At 42.4% G+C, this 15,972-nt stretch overlaps 2 protein-coding genes across 7 annotated transcripts in view; one reads left to right on the top strand and one right to left on the bottom strand.

Moving 5' to 3' along the window:
- Positions 1–892, bottom strand: part of nalcn (sodium leak channel, non-selective) — a 93,464-nt gene extending 92,572 nt beyond the window's left edge. For all 5 annotated transcript variants that reach the window (XM_030428614.1, XM_030428617.1, XM_030428619.1 and 2 more), the window contains exon 1: positions 743–892. The gene's annotated coding sequence lies outside the window, so the exon portion shown is untranslated. The remainder of the gene's footprint in view (positions 1–742) is intronic.
- Positions 893–3,167: 2,275 nt separating this feature from the next.
- Positions 3,168–15,972, top strand: part of itgbl1 (integrin, beta-like 1) — a 53,943-nt gene continuing 41,138 nt past the window's right edge. Inside the window, exons 1-2 of one of the 2 annotated variants that reach the window (XR_003985166.1) lie at positions 3,168–3,448; positions 8,124–8,326. Coding sequence is in view for 1 of the 2 variants with exons in the window: in XM_030427763.1 (XP_030283623.1) it covers positions 3,357–3,448; positions 8,124–8,326 (295 nt within the window). In the remaining variant the exon portion in view is untranslated. The remainder of the gene's footprint in view (positions 3,449–8,123; positions 8,327–15,972) is intronic. The other variant, XM_030427763.1, reaches the window with a different exon arrangement.

Here is a 15,972-nt window from a genome sequence, read left to right as displayed (position 1 = left end):
AACGTGCCATTTTTAAAGTTCTGTTTGCAGAATTTCAAAGAGAGATCAGCTGTCAGTGTTTTCACAAATTTCATGAGTGTGTTTAAAATGGAAATAATTACACTATCACATGTGGGCATAATTTTAAAGAATAGTCATTCAAAGTGATCTTCTTAATATTAAAAAAACTACATGTGGAGCGTTAAGAAATGTGTAAAGGCCCCACTATGGCTGCCACAGTGGCCTCGCAGGCTTCAATGATCGACTGTGAAATCCTTAAAATCATTTTTGGGAAACTGCTCAGCCTCCTTAACAGCACACGACAAGCTGCTGCGGCTTATCAACTACGTTTATAAAGGCTGTCACACAACTGGATGACAATCGAGACGTGCCTGAATGACATCCACGGAGCCAAGGTTACTATGGAAACGGGTGAGAGCTAAGGTGTTAGCCTACATCAGGCAGAAAAAAAACAAGCTAACACAGCATGTAAACACCAGATTTGGCCAAGCATAGGTCCTAAACGAAGCTAACATGATATGTGACAACCTGGCCACATGATAGTGAAGCAAATACACGACAATATTTTTTTTACCAAGGCCTACTTCGGAGGATGAGAATATCCCCCACTTCCAGGAGAAGCAGCAAGCTAGCTCGCAGCAGCAGCAGCAGCCAGCGTCAGGTGCGTCCTTAAAGCACGGCAGCTGGATGTCCGGTTACATACACGACGGGCAGGTTAAGAAAAGCATACTGAATCACTTACTGGAGGAGGGTTTCCCTTATCTGCAGCGTTTCGTCCTGTCCAATACATCAGCTGTTTTCCGGTTGTGTGTGTATGCGTGTGTGTGTATGTGTGTGTGTGTGTAGAGAGAGCGTGTGGGATAGAGCGGGAGCGCGCAGGCGGCAATCACATCAACAGCACGAGCTCAGGCAGCGGAGGCGCGCGCGCCGTCTCCATGGTAACAGTCGATGGTCCTTATGTTGCATCACAGTGTCCCCCAGATCATTTTATTTGCCTCCATCGTTATCAATTCCGCGATAGCTCTGTGATGATCGTGGCAGGCTACCAACCTGTGCAGTATTTAGATTTTTATTTATGTTTTTTTTTTTTCAGTCCTCCACACCATAAACCACTAGGAGCTTATTAAGCTGTAGATAAATACTTTTCTAACCGTTAAAATTGCCAGTTAAAACAAAGTTTTCATGCCTACCCCATAAATGATTAAGCAGAGAACAGTGCTGTCAGGTCAACTCAGGGTTAGTCAGAGTTCCTGCAGGATGAGAGCAGCATGTCGAAAGATAAACTTCAGCCTGCTGCCTCTGTCTATGAAGTTAACATAGCTGTTCATAGGTCTGTCCTTCCTTTGGCCCAAGCTTGTATCAGGAGGTTTGACTGCTGCCAGAGTACAAAATGTGCAGACGGTTGTCGTCGTAGTCCTGCACAGTATGTGCCCTCAGAACAATTAACTCTGTTTTATGCCGGATGGCCCACGAGCATTAAATTGATTCGGGATGGATTTCAATTCATAGATCAGTTCATCTAGAATGCATGTTTGATGCATTCATTTCTCCTTAATAACAACACTCTCACTAACATTATGTTTGAGACCTGATTTCAGCACAGACTAAATAACATTACAGCTTGAGTTTAACTGGCAGCTTGCCCGAGATTTGGTTGTTAATTTGTCGGACATGTAAGCAGAGTAACTCTGTACATAAAGTAAGGACAGCAGAAAATATCTGATAGGTCATACTACAGTGTTTAATTATATATATTGAAATGCTACAGTTACTGCTTAAAATGACAGAAAGAAACAAATTTGCTCTGTTGTGACTGTTCTTGTGAACCATGCCATGGTAAAAACAAATAATAATTGAGGGATAACATTACCAGTTTCCAGATGTTAATTGCCCTGTTCAAACAAAATGAGTAAACACTGTGATTTTAGAAAATAGTCTAATGACTGATTTCCCAAATCGGTGAATTAGTTTATTTGGAGATGGTCCTTTGTTTTCTTATAGTTTCCTTTCTGCAATGGGGAAATATTATATTTACACCATTGGTTACTTATAAAGATCATTTAAACAAATTGCTGTAGCAGGTGGAATTTATTTTGTGCTACCATAGTTAAAGGGTAATCAGGGAGAAAGTATGACAGTGATGTACTTACTGCAGAATCCTCAGTGAAGACATGAAAAAAGTTGTAGTGAACCCATCGTTTATTGAGCAAGCAATAAACTCAGCCTTCCCAAAACGACAAAACTAGTGTTATCATTTGAAATTATTAAAACAAAATACACCTCAAATCTAGACCTTACACTGTCATTAAAGGACCTATTTGTCAGAAAAATTTGAGTTTCAGTCCCAAGTCGTCAAAAACGCTTTGGCATGGCAGCCAACTCGTCCTATAATCCCATGGCGTCATTGTTTTCAACTTTTCTTACTAATAGGACCTTTAATTACAGGCGGGACAATTAATTCAGTCCCCCACAAACATTAGATCGTGAGGAAGATGTGGGGTGGTGCAGCAGGGATTCACGCAGGGATTCACACGGTAATACGAAGTATGAATGAACCAGGTGATTTCAATCAGTTAAATGTTATTTCTCTCAGCATTAAGACACGTGGCAGGTGGAACTAATACCACTAACAAAGCCCAGCGAGCCCCAGTGAGTCATTGTTGTCTACACTGTGTCCTTGGAACTGGTGAAACATAACAGGATGCAGTCATCGTTAATGTTAGTAATTACACCTGGGCTGTATGTCAAAATGTTAAAAGAGGTCCATGCTCAAAAGCAAACAAAGGTAAGCTACGTGACTCAGAAGCAGCTTCACGGAATTCAGCCATCATCAATGTATTAATCTCACCTGAGCTTTTCCTGTCGCAGCATTTTAAAAAGTTCGTCAGAGGGCCTGACCTGTTAGAGGCAGGGATTGATTTTGGAGCTTTATTTATAATTAACAACACCAAAAAGATCGATAGGTAAAAACAAACAAACAGACAAAAAACATACAGCACCACAGAGAGATCATGTGGAAAAGAAAGGGGGAAAATAAAAACAAAACATGAAGAAATACAGTCTGCTTCTAATTACATCTCAAACTGGTGACTTAACTTTTCTTTTTGGCAGTTTTCCCCCCCTGCTCCAGCTCCTGCCCAGGACTGTGTCTGAGAGTCAAGACTAATCAAAGGCACTTGTATGTAGAGGACTGTTGGCCTCTGAAGGGATCGAGCCAGTTCAGGCCAGCCTGCTGCTCCTTCTCTTCTTTTCTTTTCCCCCCTCTCACTCTCTCCCCCTGTCCTGTCTGTTTAAGGAGAGAAAGATTGGGAAATTCCTTCAAGCTACTTTACTTCAGGTTTCTGTGGGATTTAAACATGCACACTGAGGTTTTGGTACAGTCCATGTTAGTGCCGTTGTTTCTGATTCTGCTCTCTGCCGTGGAGGACACTTTGTTACAATCGGTGAGGTGAGTTTTCCGCACAGCTTTGTTTTTTTCATGTTTATTTTGGGCTAGTCTAGAGAGCAAGAAGGAAGAGGGAGGTGCAGGGTTTTGCTGACAAAGACAACATTTGCAGATTACAATGTGGAAAAGTTTTTAGGAGTGCCTATACATGTAGTTTGCACTTGCAGTTATTTTGTGCAGTTTCTTTATGTAGCTGTACTTGCCTGTAATCCTGCATGCCAAGCAGCACACAGGTCTGCTCTTTCCATTATTGCCGTTTGAACGGCACCTTTTTCAAACTTTAAAACGTTTACAGATTTCTCTTTTGGACATGTCAGCTGACATGAATTACCATAACAATGTTATGACAGCTGTAGTTGTCGTGGATATGGTGCAGAAGAAGCTTTAGTGACATCTTGAGCCACAAATTAAATTAAAAAGATAAGGAGAGAATGCAAAAAAAACAAGCATGTTAAAAACTTGTCATTGCCTTTTTGGATTTTTGCAAAATGTAAAACTTGATTTTTCTAAAATATTAGATTAAAGAGGAATCAAGTGTGAAAACGGAAAGAGAGAAGGAAGGAATTGGCAGAAATATGAGTGTGAAAGACTAATTTCTGTTTACCTTGGCCTTAAACAGTAGAGCCTCAGTGAGCAGTACTGTAAATGTTGCCATATGACTCAGCTGCAGAGGGGGTGTTTACTTCAAGCAGGTGCACTATGCCTGTGTAGTGATTATATTGTGTACATAGCACTTACAGCCCTTATTTGACAGCAGTGGCAAACCCATGCATGCTTTACCACAGAAATCACCAGCTCCTGAGAATCCAGGTGATTAGTGTTTTCTTCTGTTTTTTAATGATGCATATCCAAACAATACCTACCTTGTTTGTTCGCAAGGTCATAACAACCCGTCATTGTCAGAAAGAGCAGGTGTGAAACTCGAACAAAGTGTGAACTAAGAACACAGGTTAGACTTTCTGGCGGCCTCTTAGGCCTGGCCACTGAGGAAAAGCTATGACACCGCCATGTGCATGCAGCGCTCCATCAAGTCAACATCTAAAACACCAACAGCTTCTTAAAGAGTCAGGGCTATAGTTATACTCCACCTGTACTCACAAAATAGGGTTATTGTCCTTAACCTTTATTCATCTTCACACCGACTTAATCCTTGGATGGGCCCTATAATTTATATTGTTCAGGCTCCCAGGAACTGAACCAGGATGTGCAGCAGTTATTGAACTATGAGTCACAGTCTAGGTAACTTTTTACACATATTATTTAAAGAGAAAAAGCCTGTAAAGCAATCGCTTGTATCACTCAACACTTATCACTTAGCCATACCCATCTGTTTTGCATGTTCGCGACTCGAGGTAGGTTGTCGGATGCAGGGGTAGGATGAAGTGTTAGGACTACACGGCTCTCCAAAGAGGGACGCTTCAAACTGAGGATAATGACAACTCCCTGTTGATTAAAGGCAGTGTCCCTTGGAACAATGCTACTACAACTGCTAGTTTGCTGATGTCTTGCTAGCTCACGAGCTACCTAGATAATGTTACACTGTTTTGTCAATTTGTGCATGCAAGTTTTTCAGTGTTGCATTGCTCACTTTGACGGCATATGTTGCTTGAATATGAATAAATATGAAGTGAATTCCATCAGTAAAGATGCTCCACTGATGTGAGTGCACACTTGCAAGGTAGGAGCACGGGTCGCTAATGTTTGCCTATAAAGCAAAGCTATTGGCCACGTAATGAAGCACTGTCCTTTTTTATTTGGTGACTTGATTGGTGACCAAATTGCAAGCGTCAATGATTTTCTATCGCCATCAAATAAATGGTAAGAGGCACTGTTATTACAGTAAACCGGAGCAACACACGAGAAATCACCACAACTGAAGACGCCAAACTGGAAGTGTCCGTCTCCATTTGTTCACATGCTATTGACAACCACTGATGACATATGAGGGTCTTGAAAGGTTGTCCCATTTCATGAGGGGAGATTTTAACCACTTACCCCCGTAACTCTGTTTTGAGAGGCAAGGAGGCACTACAAAACAAGGAGTATGGATAAAATTTGTAAGCGGAATTGAGCCCCTAAGAGGTGTTTTTATTTGTAATAGCTTACCTCCTGTTCAAAACACGGTAATGTATTACATCAGACATTTCCCCAGTTTGCATTTTAAGCATGTCAAAGGCCATTTGGCCAGAATCAGCAGTGTGAGAAGTATGTCATGCTACGTATGATATTTGTTGTGGATTAGGAACGCAGATTACCGACCAGCGTTTTTCCTCTAATGCAGTCATAGAACAAGTCATGGTGGTGGTCAGTGAGCATGAGATTTTGTCCTTGTGTTATGTTCAGATGACTTTTTTGAGGAGTTTCCCAGATGGCATCAGCAGTTTTTTACTGTCCTAACAGAGGGTTGCTCACCGAGCATACAAACATTGTATCTACAATTTTATTCCATCTTCTGGCCATGGGATTATTTCTGTAACTAAATATGTAGCTGGCTAACAGGCTACTTCTTTGTTGTATTTATTTTGGTGATTTAACTTAGTGCCTTCCTGAAACATCATGTTTTTATATTTTTTCCACATTTGATGAATATTCTGATTTTACACCAGGTGAAGATAGTTGCCGTCATGTGTACTCCTTCAACCACTTGAACTAGACAGTTGCACAATAGTGACAGTGGTATTTGTTCATTATAGGGGAATACACTTGAATGAATGAATGAATGAAAAAAGCCTCTCATATTATCATATTTCCTTTCTCTCCCACTCTTACTCCACAAAAGATGACAGAGATGATCATACCTGGACCTAAATTAGGGTAGGCACAGCATTTTCAGTCCCCTTTTGTTAGATCCCAGTTCCGTTCCAGCCTTTTACAGTGTGGCAGTAACATCAAGAGCTTCAGATATTTTCATTCCCACAGAGGATATGTGTTCCAGTATGCCAGAGCACATACAGGACAGACAAAAACTATGCCATTTTTGTCTTCTTTCCAAAGAGACAGATGGAATAATGTGTCGAGCTGCAGTGTCCTGGACGTAAAAGAACACCTGCTGTTTTACAGCAGCAGCAACTTTTTGAGGGAAATCTGCTCAATGGGTCCACATGGCTCCATTGAAAAAACTTGGATCCCAACAGGAAAGACCCACTGAGGGACTGACGGAGACAAAGTTAACCACTGTTGCCTCACCCCCTATAGGAAGCATCCTGAGACCAGATGTAAAATTTGGTTTTACAGTGTTATGGTGCAGCCATTGCTTGTTTGGTGGCAACTTTAATCTGCCAGTTTGTTTGAAACAAACGGAAAATCAGGGCACACCCATTTAAATTCAGTTGAAATGTTCACCGAAACTGCAAACTTGTTTCATGGCGCTGAAGATTAAGGTTTGTAATGTGGCAAAAGGGAAGACCCCCCCCACACACCCTGAAGGCGAATCCTGAAAGGGGAACATCCACATCGTCAGTGTCTTCCTTGCCACCGTCTGCATAAACCCTTCATTGCAAAGTTCCATGCTGCATCAAGGAAAGTACCGTGCAGAACAAACAAATGTGTCAGCAGCAGTACAAGCCCACAACAGATGTAGCAATCCTGATGTAGAGTGTCCGCGTTTAGTACCGTCTGCTAACAATCCCTCAGTACAATGCACCACATTGTACAGGTGAGAAAATGATCTTTGTATGACTCTACATCTGGCAGTGATGAGGAAAACTGATGACTGGCAACTGTTTGAAGTCTCAGTTTACCGTCACTGTTGAGTACGCTATTTATTGTCTGTTATATCGGGTCTAGTGACTGATTGGACGAGGCCGTGCTTGACCACATGTAGTCATCTCGGTGTAATGATGTCAAAGGAGTTATTTATTAAGGCTCATCCTGATACGCAGATACAGTCAGGCATAAAGAGGGCTGTCAGTGGGGGTGGGAGGCCTGTGCGAAATGAAACTTGTGTAACCCCCCAATGACACATGGAACACACACATTCTGTATTTCATTTAGTGGGAGTGTCAGGAACACTTGATCTGCTGATTGTTTGAAATGTGTCTACTGTTTCCAGACTGGATTGTCTGGCAGGGCAGGGAATAGAAAAAAGAATGTCAGACAGCGTCCAAACGAAACAAATCTCACAGAGAGATCCCATGCAGTCACAACAAAGCTCTGCAACAGCTGCCGGAGTGTGCTCGATGAAAGGTGAAGCTGTTCCCGGGCCGTTTGATTTGTTTGATTTATTAGCCTAATCCTTCGCGTTCTGTTATTTTGTCTTATCAGGGCGTTTTTTTTGTCTTGATGTAGGACTAAAATGGCTGGCTGTGCTCCGGGAAGTCACATTCTTCCCACTATTATCATCTCAGACTTTTCTTCATTCAATATGTTGAAGTAAAATATCCACCAAGAGAATGGAAGCTCACATGTCAGGCTCAAATTTGTACTTTGTACAAATTTGGACTGTCTTTACCTTGCAGCTGAACTCTATTGAACCAGTTGTGTATGCATAGGCACTGTACATAAGAACCATCTTGAATAGGTAGGTCTCTGCTGTTGTATAAAGAGGGACATGTCTGAACAAAGGTATTTTGGCTCAGATGTGTTATTTTTTGTTTTAAAACAGACACAGATGGCAGCCAACTTGACCCCTTCACCTCCACAGCTACATAAAAAAACTGACCTTCATTCTTTTCCCCAGCCAGGTGGGTGGTGTGTGTAAGCTGTCCACAGAGTCGTCCCTGCGCCGCTGCAGGACACCTGATGGCAAGATCTGCAGTGGGAGGGGCAAGTGTGACTGCGGCATCTGCCTCTGCCGGGCCACAGATCCCGGGAAGTTCTTCGGCCCACGCTGCGAGTGCCACGACTGGGTCTGCGCGACATATAACGGGAACACCTGCAATGGTGCGTACAATGACACACATGCTGACAAATAACACAGCAAAGATCGTCCGGTGGGTTTCGTGTGAAGGGTAGTGCACAGGCACATGGATCCACTTACTTTACTAGCTTGCTGTGGTTGTTAGTGACGGGTCAGCAAGTGATGCAGCAGACCACCTCACTGTGAGCTTGCAGATGGACTCTCCAGCTGACACTGAGTGTCTGCTTAAGCCAGATGCATGGACGAACAGAGAGCCCCAGGGTGTAAGCCAAAGAAAACCTACAAGATTTTTTCAGGTTTTTATTGTCTCGCTCGTTTGATATGATTTCAAACAGAGAAACATGCATTTCACGGTCTCCAAGTGATTTTAGAGTATTTTGGTTGCACATGTGTTTCCCTCTTCCTTGCCAAATCAGAGGGGTGCAGCATTGTGTCTCCGAGAGCCCGCATCACCTTGGCAGCACTTCAAAGGCCTTCATTGGTAGCAGACAGCTGGTTGGTTCCTGCACTTTACCGAGGCATTAGCTGTTGTTGGGAGGCACAGCTTTGAACTTAGCCTGTTGCCTGCACATTTTTGCAAGTTCTCGGAAAGAACATCCACACTCGGGAGCAAGTCGTCTCTCGAGATACTCTTCACCTTGCACATCAATTTTCCAAGATGAGCCCAGATTCTTATTTAACAACAAAAAAAAGCAATTTCTCTAGAATAAGGAGACCGGTTTGTCAGCTGTTCCAATTTACTTAGCTCATTAAGCTGGATGGATATCATCATATAAGTTAATATCATAGTAAGGGAACAGTGACATGGATTTTTACTATGTGCTAATGTATCAGGTACACCTAAAACTACCGCAGTAAAATACAACAGCCCTGCAGTAAATCTTAGCTTGATGAATGCTACATTGTTCAGTTTTCAGCTGCAGCTTGTTTAGGTCGACTTAACTTTATGGCAGCAGTTTATGGGGCTCTTTTCTTGGAGCTGCTATAATCAATATTTTTATATTAACAATCAATCAAAATGGCTACATGTAATGTGGAAGGGGTTGCTCATGGTGGGAAGAGTTATCATCAGACCTTGACGTTACCCACAGCAGATCTATGAAGCTTTATAACGTCTTTAAACGTATTATTATCGTTTTACGGGACACCACAACTTTACTGTGATTCACTCTCGTCAGCATTGTTCTCAAGTGCAGCTGTTTTTCAGCAATGTTACCCAAATATCCACTGCACGCTTCCTGCCCAGCACCAAACAAAAGACCAGACAGAATTAGCAACATAGTGGTGCACTTAAAGAGTCCGATACTTCCCCCAGGAGTAGGTCAAAGCAAAAGAAACCTAAGGGAGAGTAAATATTGGACTCCCACTGAATAATGTTGCCATGTTTTATACTCACTGTTTAAGAAAGCTACAGACTGCATTATCAACTTAACTAGTTAATGCTAAAACACAGTATGTCAGATTACAGCTTGTTGTGTTACCCCCTGCCAAAGTGGCCAAAATGTGGGTCTACAAGCAAGTAAGTACAGGGAACTTCCGTGTTGAGTTGATTCTAGCATTCCCTGCAGTCAAAAGCAGAAGTGCTTCCACCACCTCATGATGTGAAGATCTTGATCCTCTTCGTGTGTCCATTTGTTTTGGAAGCGGGTGAAAGAATGCTTGAGACTGAGTAAGATCAATAACACACATATGTATGTATGTAAGCCAACAACCGACAAGGCTTGGGTGATATCCGAAATCGCATATCGCAATATTGTCTCGGCCAAACATCGCAAACCTGACTGCAAATTCTCGGTGTTGCCCCTGTTTAGTTAAAACCTTCTGACATGCGGACGACAGGTAGCCTCATTTGAATCCCTTGGCTCACCATTTTCTTCCGCCTTAAACCTGAAATATCTGCAAATTGGCAAGCAATCTTTGAAACTAAGTGCTTCATGTCTGTAGGTTAAAGCGCTGCGTGCATGGCAGTACATCAGGCCAGTCAACATGTAGGATCCACCACCAGTATGGCAGGTACAATATTGGCCCACACCTACAACTAAAGAATTGGATTGCTCCATAATGGTAATTTCATTGAAGAAGCCAAAGTTATCAACATACCCTGTTCTACATACCTGTCTAAGACCAGGCAAGTAATTGGTTTTTCACCTTCACACCTCAATTTGCTCCATTATCAGCCGTAAGCATAAAATGCAATGTCAAGAATGAAATTCTCTGAAGAAAAGTGTCTTTCTGCTTACTTTTAAGGCTAACGTTCTAGGTCCTGCAAAACTTTGACAGTGAAAATGTAAACATAGGCTCATCTGCTCGGCTTGCCCTGAATAACTTCATCTGATTTTGCAGGGGATCAGAATCACCCTTGAAAGACATTAGGATTAACTGTATAGAAATGACCAATCTTCTCGCTAATGTGGTCATATAGAGGCATCGGTATTATTACATTGAGACTGTTTTACGGCCATTTGAAAACTCATGGTAGTATATTTAACTACAAGGTCTTTTAGGAGGGAGTAGTTTATGGCTCTGTTGGATATTAGCAAATTTTACTCAGAGGTTTTTCGAATATTTAGTCAACCCTCAGAGGAAAAACTTCTCAGTGTAATAGAATTCTGCTGCACAACAATCTGCGGAATCGTAAAATGACCATTTCAACTGAAACTCAGGATTAGAACTCTCGCAAAGATAGAAGTTATTGCAGAGTTATTTTGGTGGACTGCATTAGTTTTAAAGTGAAAGCGGACCGGCTGCAACGTTTCCCCCAAAACTTACCATTATCAGATGATACACCCTGGAAGTTGTGTGAAGGGCTGCTCCCTCGGAGTCAATGTAAAGAAAAAAGGACCCTCATCTGTTTGTGCGGCGTCCTCTATAGTCACTGAGCTATGAGTGTCAGGGTTTAATGGAGATATGTGTGCATCCAGAACAGGTCTAATGGAGATATGGGTGCGTGTGTGTGTGCGTGCACGTGAGGGGTAGGGTGATTTATTTGGGGAGACAAGTTGGCTGCTGTGAGGAGCTCATTATGGTTCAGCAGTCTGGAGCGAGAAGGCCCTGCTTCAGCCTGATAATGGGGTTTCACTCACTGGTACACAGACTGCAAATGGAACCGAGATGTATTAGAAGAGGGATGGGTTTTCACACCAAGACACACCGGACACACACACACACACACACACACACACACACAGACAGGATCAAGCTCTCTTAGTGTTACATTCATGTGCACAAATATACACAACCAACCACATACTATTACATTCATGTGCATGTGTGCATAAAGGGCCCAGGATAATATTCAAAGCATATTGATAAGAAAAGGCACACGCACCCGCACACACACACACACACACACACACACACACACACACACACCCTCCCCCCAGTTGCTCAATGGCCCGTGCAGCATGCATGGTCTGCTGTCTGACACTGGCAGCCAATTTCTCTCCCCGCAGCTCCCTTATCTCTGCCTCTCACAACTGCCCCGCTGATAAGATCCAATAGATTTTCTCTCCTTAGGGATAAACTGTGTGTTTTTGCTTTCCAAAAACATTAGCTTTCCTGGCATTGGAATGGTCTCTTAGCTTGGATGGCATTCACCAGGCAAACACGGGCTCCTCCGGATCCTCTCAATTAGAGCAACAAGTCAAGCTGGATGAAGAAGATGAGGATGATACATGTTTAAATGTAGATCTTATTAACATATTTTAGAAAATCTGTATTGATAACATTTCTTGTCCGGTTGAGTAAAACCCATGAGTAAAAAAAAAAAAGGCCTTTTATTACATTCAGTTCCATTTTCAACTGTGAAGAGTGCCCTCGCTTTGATATAAGGCCCGATTCTTTTTCATGGGGAGTGCGTATCGTCTTTCCTTTTGTTGAGTGGGTTTCCTTTATGTTTTCCTGTCAATAGACATCTAAGCCAACTGAACTGGAAACTCTACATTTATATACTATATGTGTATTCATAAAGATGAATACAGTAAACCCCCCAGAGTGTTCTTTCCCAGTGCATGCTGGGATACAGGTATTATGCCAGTATTTTCTAAAATGTCCCTGTTATCAGCAGGAATAATTAGAGGAAGATGAATACAGGAGGTCTCCTTGTCATTTATTTTTAGAGAAAAGGAGTTGCACTTTCTTTTTACATTTGGACTACTTTCTTGTCCCCAGAATAGGCACACACAGGCTCCTCAGTTCAAGGTGTTTTCCTTTCTTTTTGCTGTGATCCTCTATATATAAAGTATCTCAGTTTAGAATATCAAAATGACCATACCACTAGATGTAAACCTATTGTAGGAATCATTTCGAATGCTTCTGTGTTTGTATGTTGAGGGAAATCAATGATATCAGAATTTCAAATAGGAATTTACACTGGTAAATTAGCCTCCCACGTATTCAATCTACTGCGTACATGATGGTACTACTACAAAAGTGGTGCGTTGAATTGTTTGGACAGCAAGACAAAGACAGCAAGGCAAAAAAAATAAAAATAATAAAAAATAAAAAATAATAATAATAAAAAAATAAGATAAAAAATCTGTTATACTTCTTAAACTCTGTTGTACTTATGTGCTGTGGTGGAAGCCGATCATGAGTTTATGTAAGCAGATACCTTTTTAAAACTAAATGATTGTTAGCTACTGACGCTCTCTCTCTGTTAGCCGAGTGGAGTGAGCTGCTGAGACGAGGCACTCACGAAAGTGCGTAAAGTCACGGAAAATACTTCACGATGAAATCCACAGCAGCACTAAAGTACTTCAACAAATTGTCAGCAGGCTTGTATAGATGACTGGTAGAGACGGGGAAGGTCTCTCGTTTCATATTTTGTTAAAATCCACTCACATATGGCCAATACATAAGTGTAATACAATACATTCAAATTATTACATTGATCCCCCTTTAAAAAGCTCCACTATGGCTAGAATGCTACTTGAGCCATGGCAAGAAAAGCTGCCAGTGCTATTGCACACCATTTGTACCATGGAATGTTCCATGATGGTGCTGAAAATACATCCTTTGCATCCAAATATAATGGAACTTATTTGTGAGGGATGTTTGTGTAGTAAGAGGGAATACTTAAGTTTTGGTTTAGCAGAGCTGGTGTGGATTTTAAACACACAGGCGCTGATGCTGTTTTTCCCTCCCCCCGGCTCATCCCATCTTGTAGCGGAGCGATGGGACGATGACCTGGACTAACATCTGTTCACCAACTGTGCAAAGCCTTCCTGTCATCGTGCTCCTCCGTGTTTACATCTCCCTCTCAAAAGAACTAACCAGCAGTACATGAAAAACAGGACCTCTGAGCATTTAACCCGGTTTTCCAGTGTTTGAAGGAATATTAAAACCAAGCTCTTGCGGTCATTTTTGTAATCGTGTCACTCCCTGTGGTCACTGATGAGGGCCGACGTGGCAATGTTTCCATTCTCCCTTTCACAGCCTTCCCTCTTTTTCCGCTCATTGATGAGCCACGTGAAACCTCTCTCCCGCCTCACTCTTGCTGTCTCTCCCTCCCTCTCTCTCTCTTCCTGTCTGAGCTGAGCCGAGCAAAGTGTTTTTCTCTGGTGGGTGCGTTCAGACAGGCTGTGCTCCTCTGCGATTTATGGTCTTTTTCTATCGTCAGAAACCCAGAGGGTGGTCCGGGGCTCTGCAGGCTAGCATTGTCACCAAAAAAAACCCACTTGTAATTACAACTCTTGTCAGTAAATTACTGTGACAATATTGGGTAGCGATATATGATTATATCAAGACTCAACCCCTCAGCCAGCAATCATCCTTTGAGTTCAATCTTCATTGGAACTTAATGATTTATATATATTTTTTTTCTTTTAACAACACTTAGTGTAATGGCACATAAAGTGTTTGATCGCACTCAAGTCAATAGTTCTCTCTTGTACCATCCCTCCAGCCACTGATGTGGATCGAGGCAGAAAGCCAGGTATGTCTGCAGTCCAAAACAGTCTGTAACGTAATGATTCTGGCAGACTTCATCATACTGGTCTCCTCTCACCTGACCTCAAAGGAGCAGTTAAAATGGTGGCACAGTCACAGCCTAAACCCATTTCCCCCCTGATGGATGGCTGTTTTGGGGGGTTTTCTAAGAACACATTTTAGCCTCTCTGCCTCACTTTCCAAGGCTATGGGGTTCCTGGCACAGTCCCCAGCCTCTGTGCCCCCCCTGCCAGAGCCAGAGGAGAACCCAAACACAAGGGGGTTTGATGTCAGCAGCACATACTGTAAGAAGTCTGTTTGTCCGGTGCCGTTCCAAAGCAAACCCCTTTAGATCCACGTTCTGTCAGTATTACATAAGCTTATGATGTTGCTTCCAATATGGATATAGACAGATGATATAGACATGGGGAAACAACTCGCAAATGGCAGCCTGACCAAACTGACTAATAGGTTTAGTACATCATTTCTGTTGATTTCCACAAGAGAGGGAGAAAAAAACTGAAAATAGGGACCCGCAGTGGAATGCAGTACTTAAGCCATTACAGCCCGTTAAATTGTTCATCTCGGTGATTTTTTTTTTTTTCTTCTAGTACATATTTTGATGTGCTCTCACTTAGATATTCTGAGCTTTGCTGGGCAGTGTGCCTGTGCGGTGAGTCACCTAATGATTCCAGTGTGGGCTGCAAGGAGAAAAAGCCACTCAAGTGTATCCAAGTCCACTAGTAAAAGAGTTTATTTTGCAGCAGCAAGTGGTTCTGCGTTGCTGCGATCGTTCCTGTAGAGAGTTTGAATAAAACATCTTTAGAGGGAAGTTGACAAATAGATGCCCAGAGAAATGTACAGAAATAACGGAGGGATGAAAAGCCTGAGTTCCTCTTTTTGAGGCGCAGAGAATGAGTTATTACCTGAGACAGGTGTCTCCCAGACCTTTTCCCGATGAACACGAGCTGACTAGCTGCCGTTTCACGCTCCGTAAGCCACAGAGGGAGGAAAGCGAGGAGGAATAATTACTCACTGAAATGAGTGCCATGTTATGAAGAACAGGATCTAAACAAAGTAAGTGGGGAAATGTCATTTGGAGATGAAAAATCAATTGCAAGAAATAAATGAGCACGGAGGCAGTTTTTTTCTTTCTTTCAGATTTGCAATATGTAATGCACGTCTTACATTCAAGTGTGGCTGAAATCTCAGAATAGGCCCAAGAGTGCCTCAGACGTAAGTGAGATAAATGTTTTCTGCTCACGGAGAGGAAATGATTTCCGCTACACATATTTAACCAGTAATCAGTCAAAACCGATGAATTATTATGTTCCATACAAACCTATTTCCGTTTATAATCTCTCTCAGTATCACACTTTGTTTATCATTAAGCATGAGCAAGTTAAATTCTAAACCTGAAATTAGCTTGCTGCATGACTCACCATCACCTCGTCAAGGACAATTAATCATGGTAACGCGGCATCACCTGTTATTACTGTCATCGATGCTGGCACGGATGCAACCTCTCTTCCCGACCCCATTGGATGTATCCGGGCACCGGCTAAACCCTGATTGGCTGAGAGCATGTGTCCGTCGCTGGAGTGTGGGATGGACCCCAACACCCCCATGTCACAGAGAATTGCTGCTCAGGAAGCACCAGGAAAGATATACTGTCGACAGACAGCCACCTTCCCACACACATAAAGTTTTGCCCAGCAGACAAAGAGGGGCCGTTTTATAT

This window comes from Sparus aurata, chromosome 9 (genome assembly GCF_900880675.1).
Source record: "Sparus aurata chromosome 9, fSpaAur1.1, whole genome shotgun sequence".
In the NCBI taxonomy this organism is placed as follows: Eukaryota; Metazoa; Chordata; class Actinopteri; order Spariformes; family Sparidae; genus Sparus; species Sparus aurata.
Note: the sequence above shows the minus strand (reverse complement) of the source record. Positions and strands in the feature narration are given on the sequence as shown.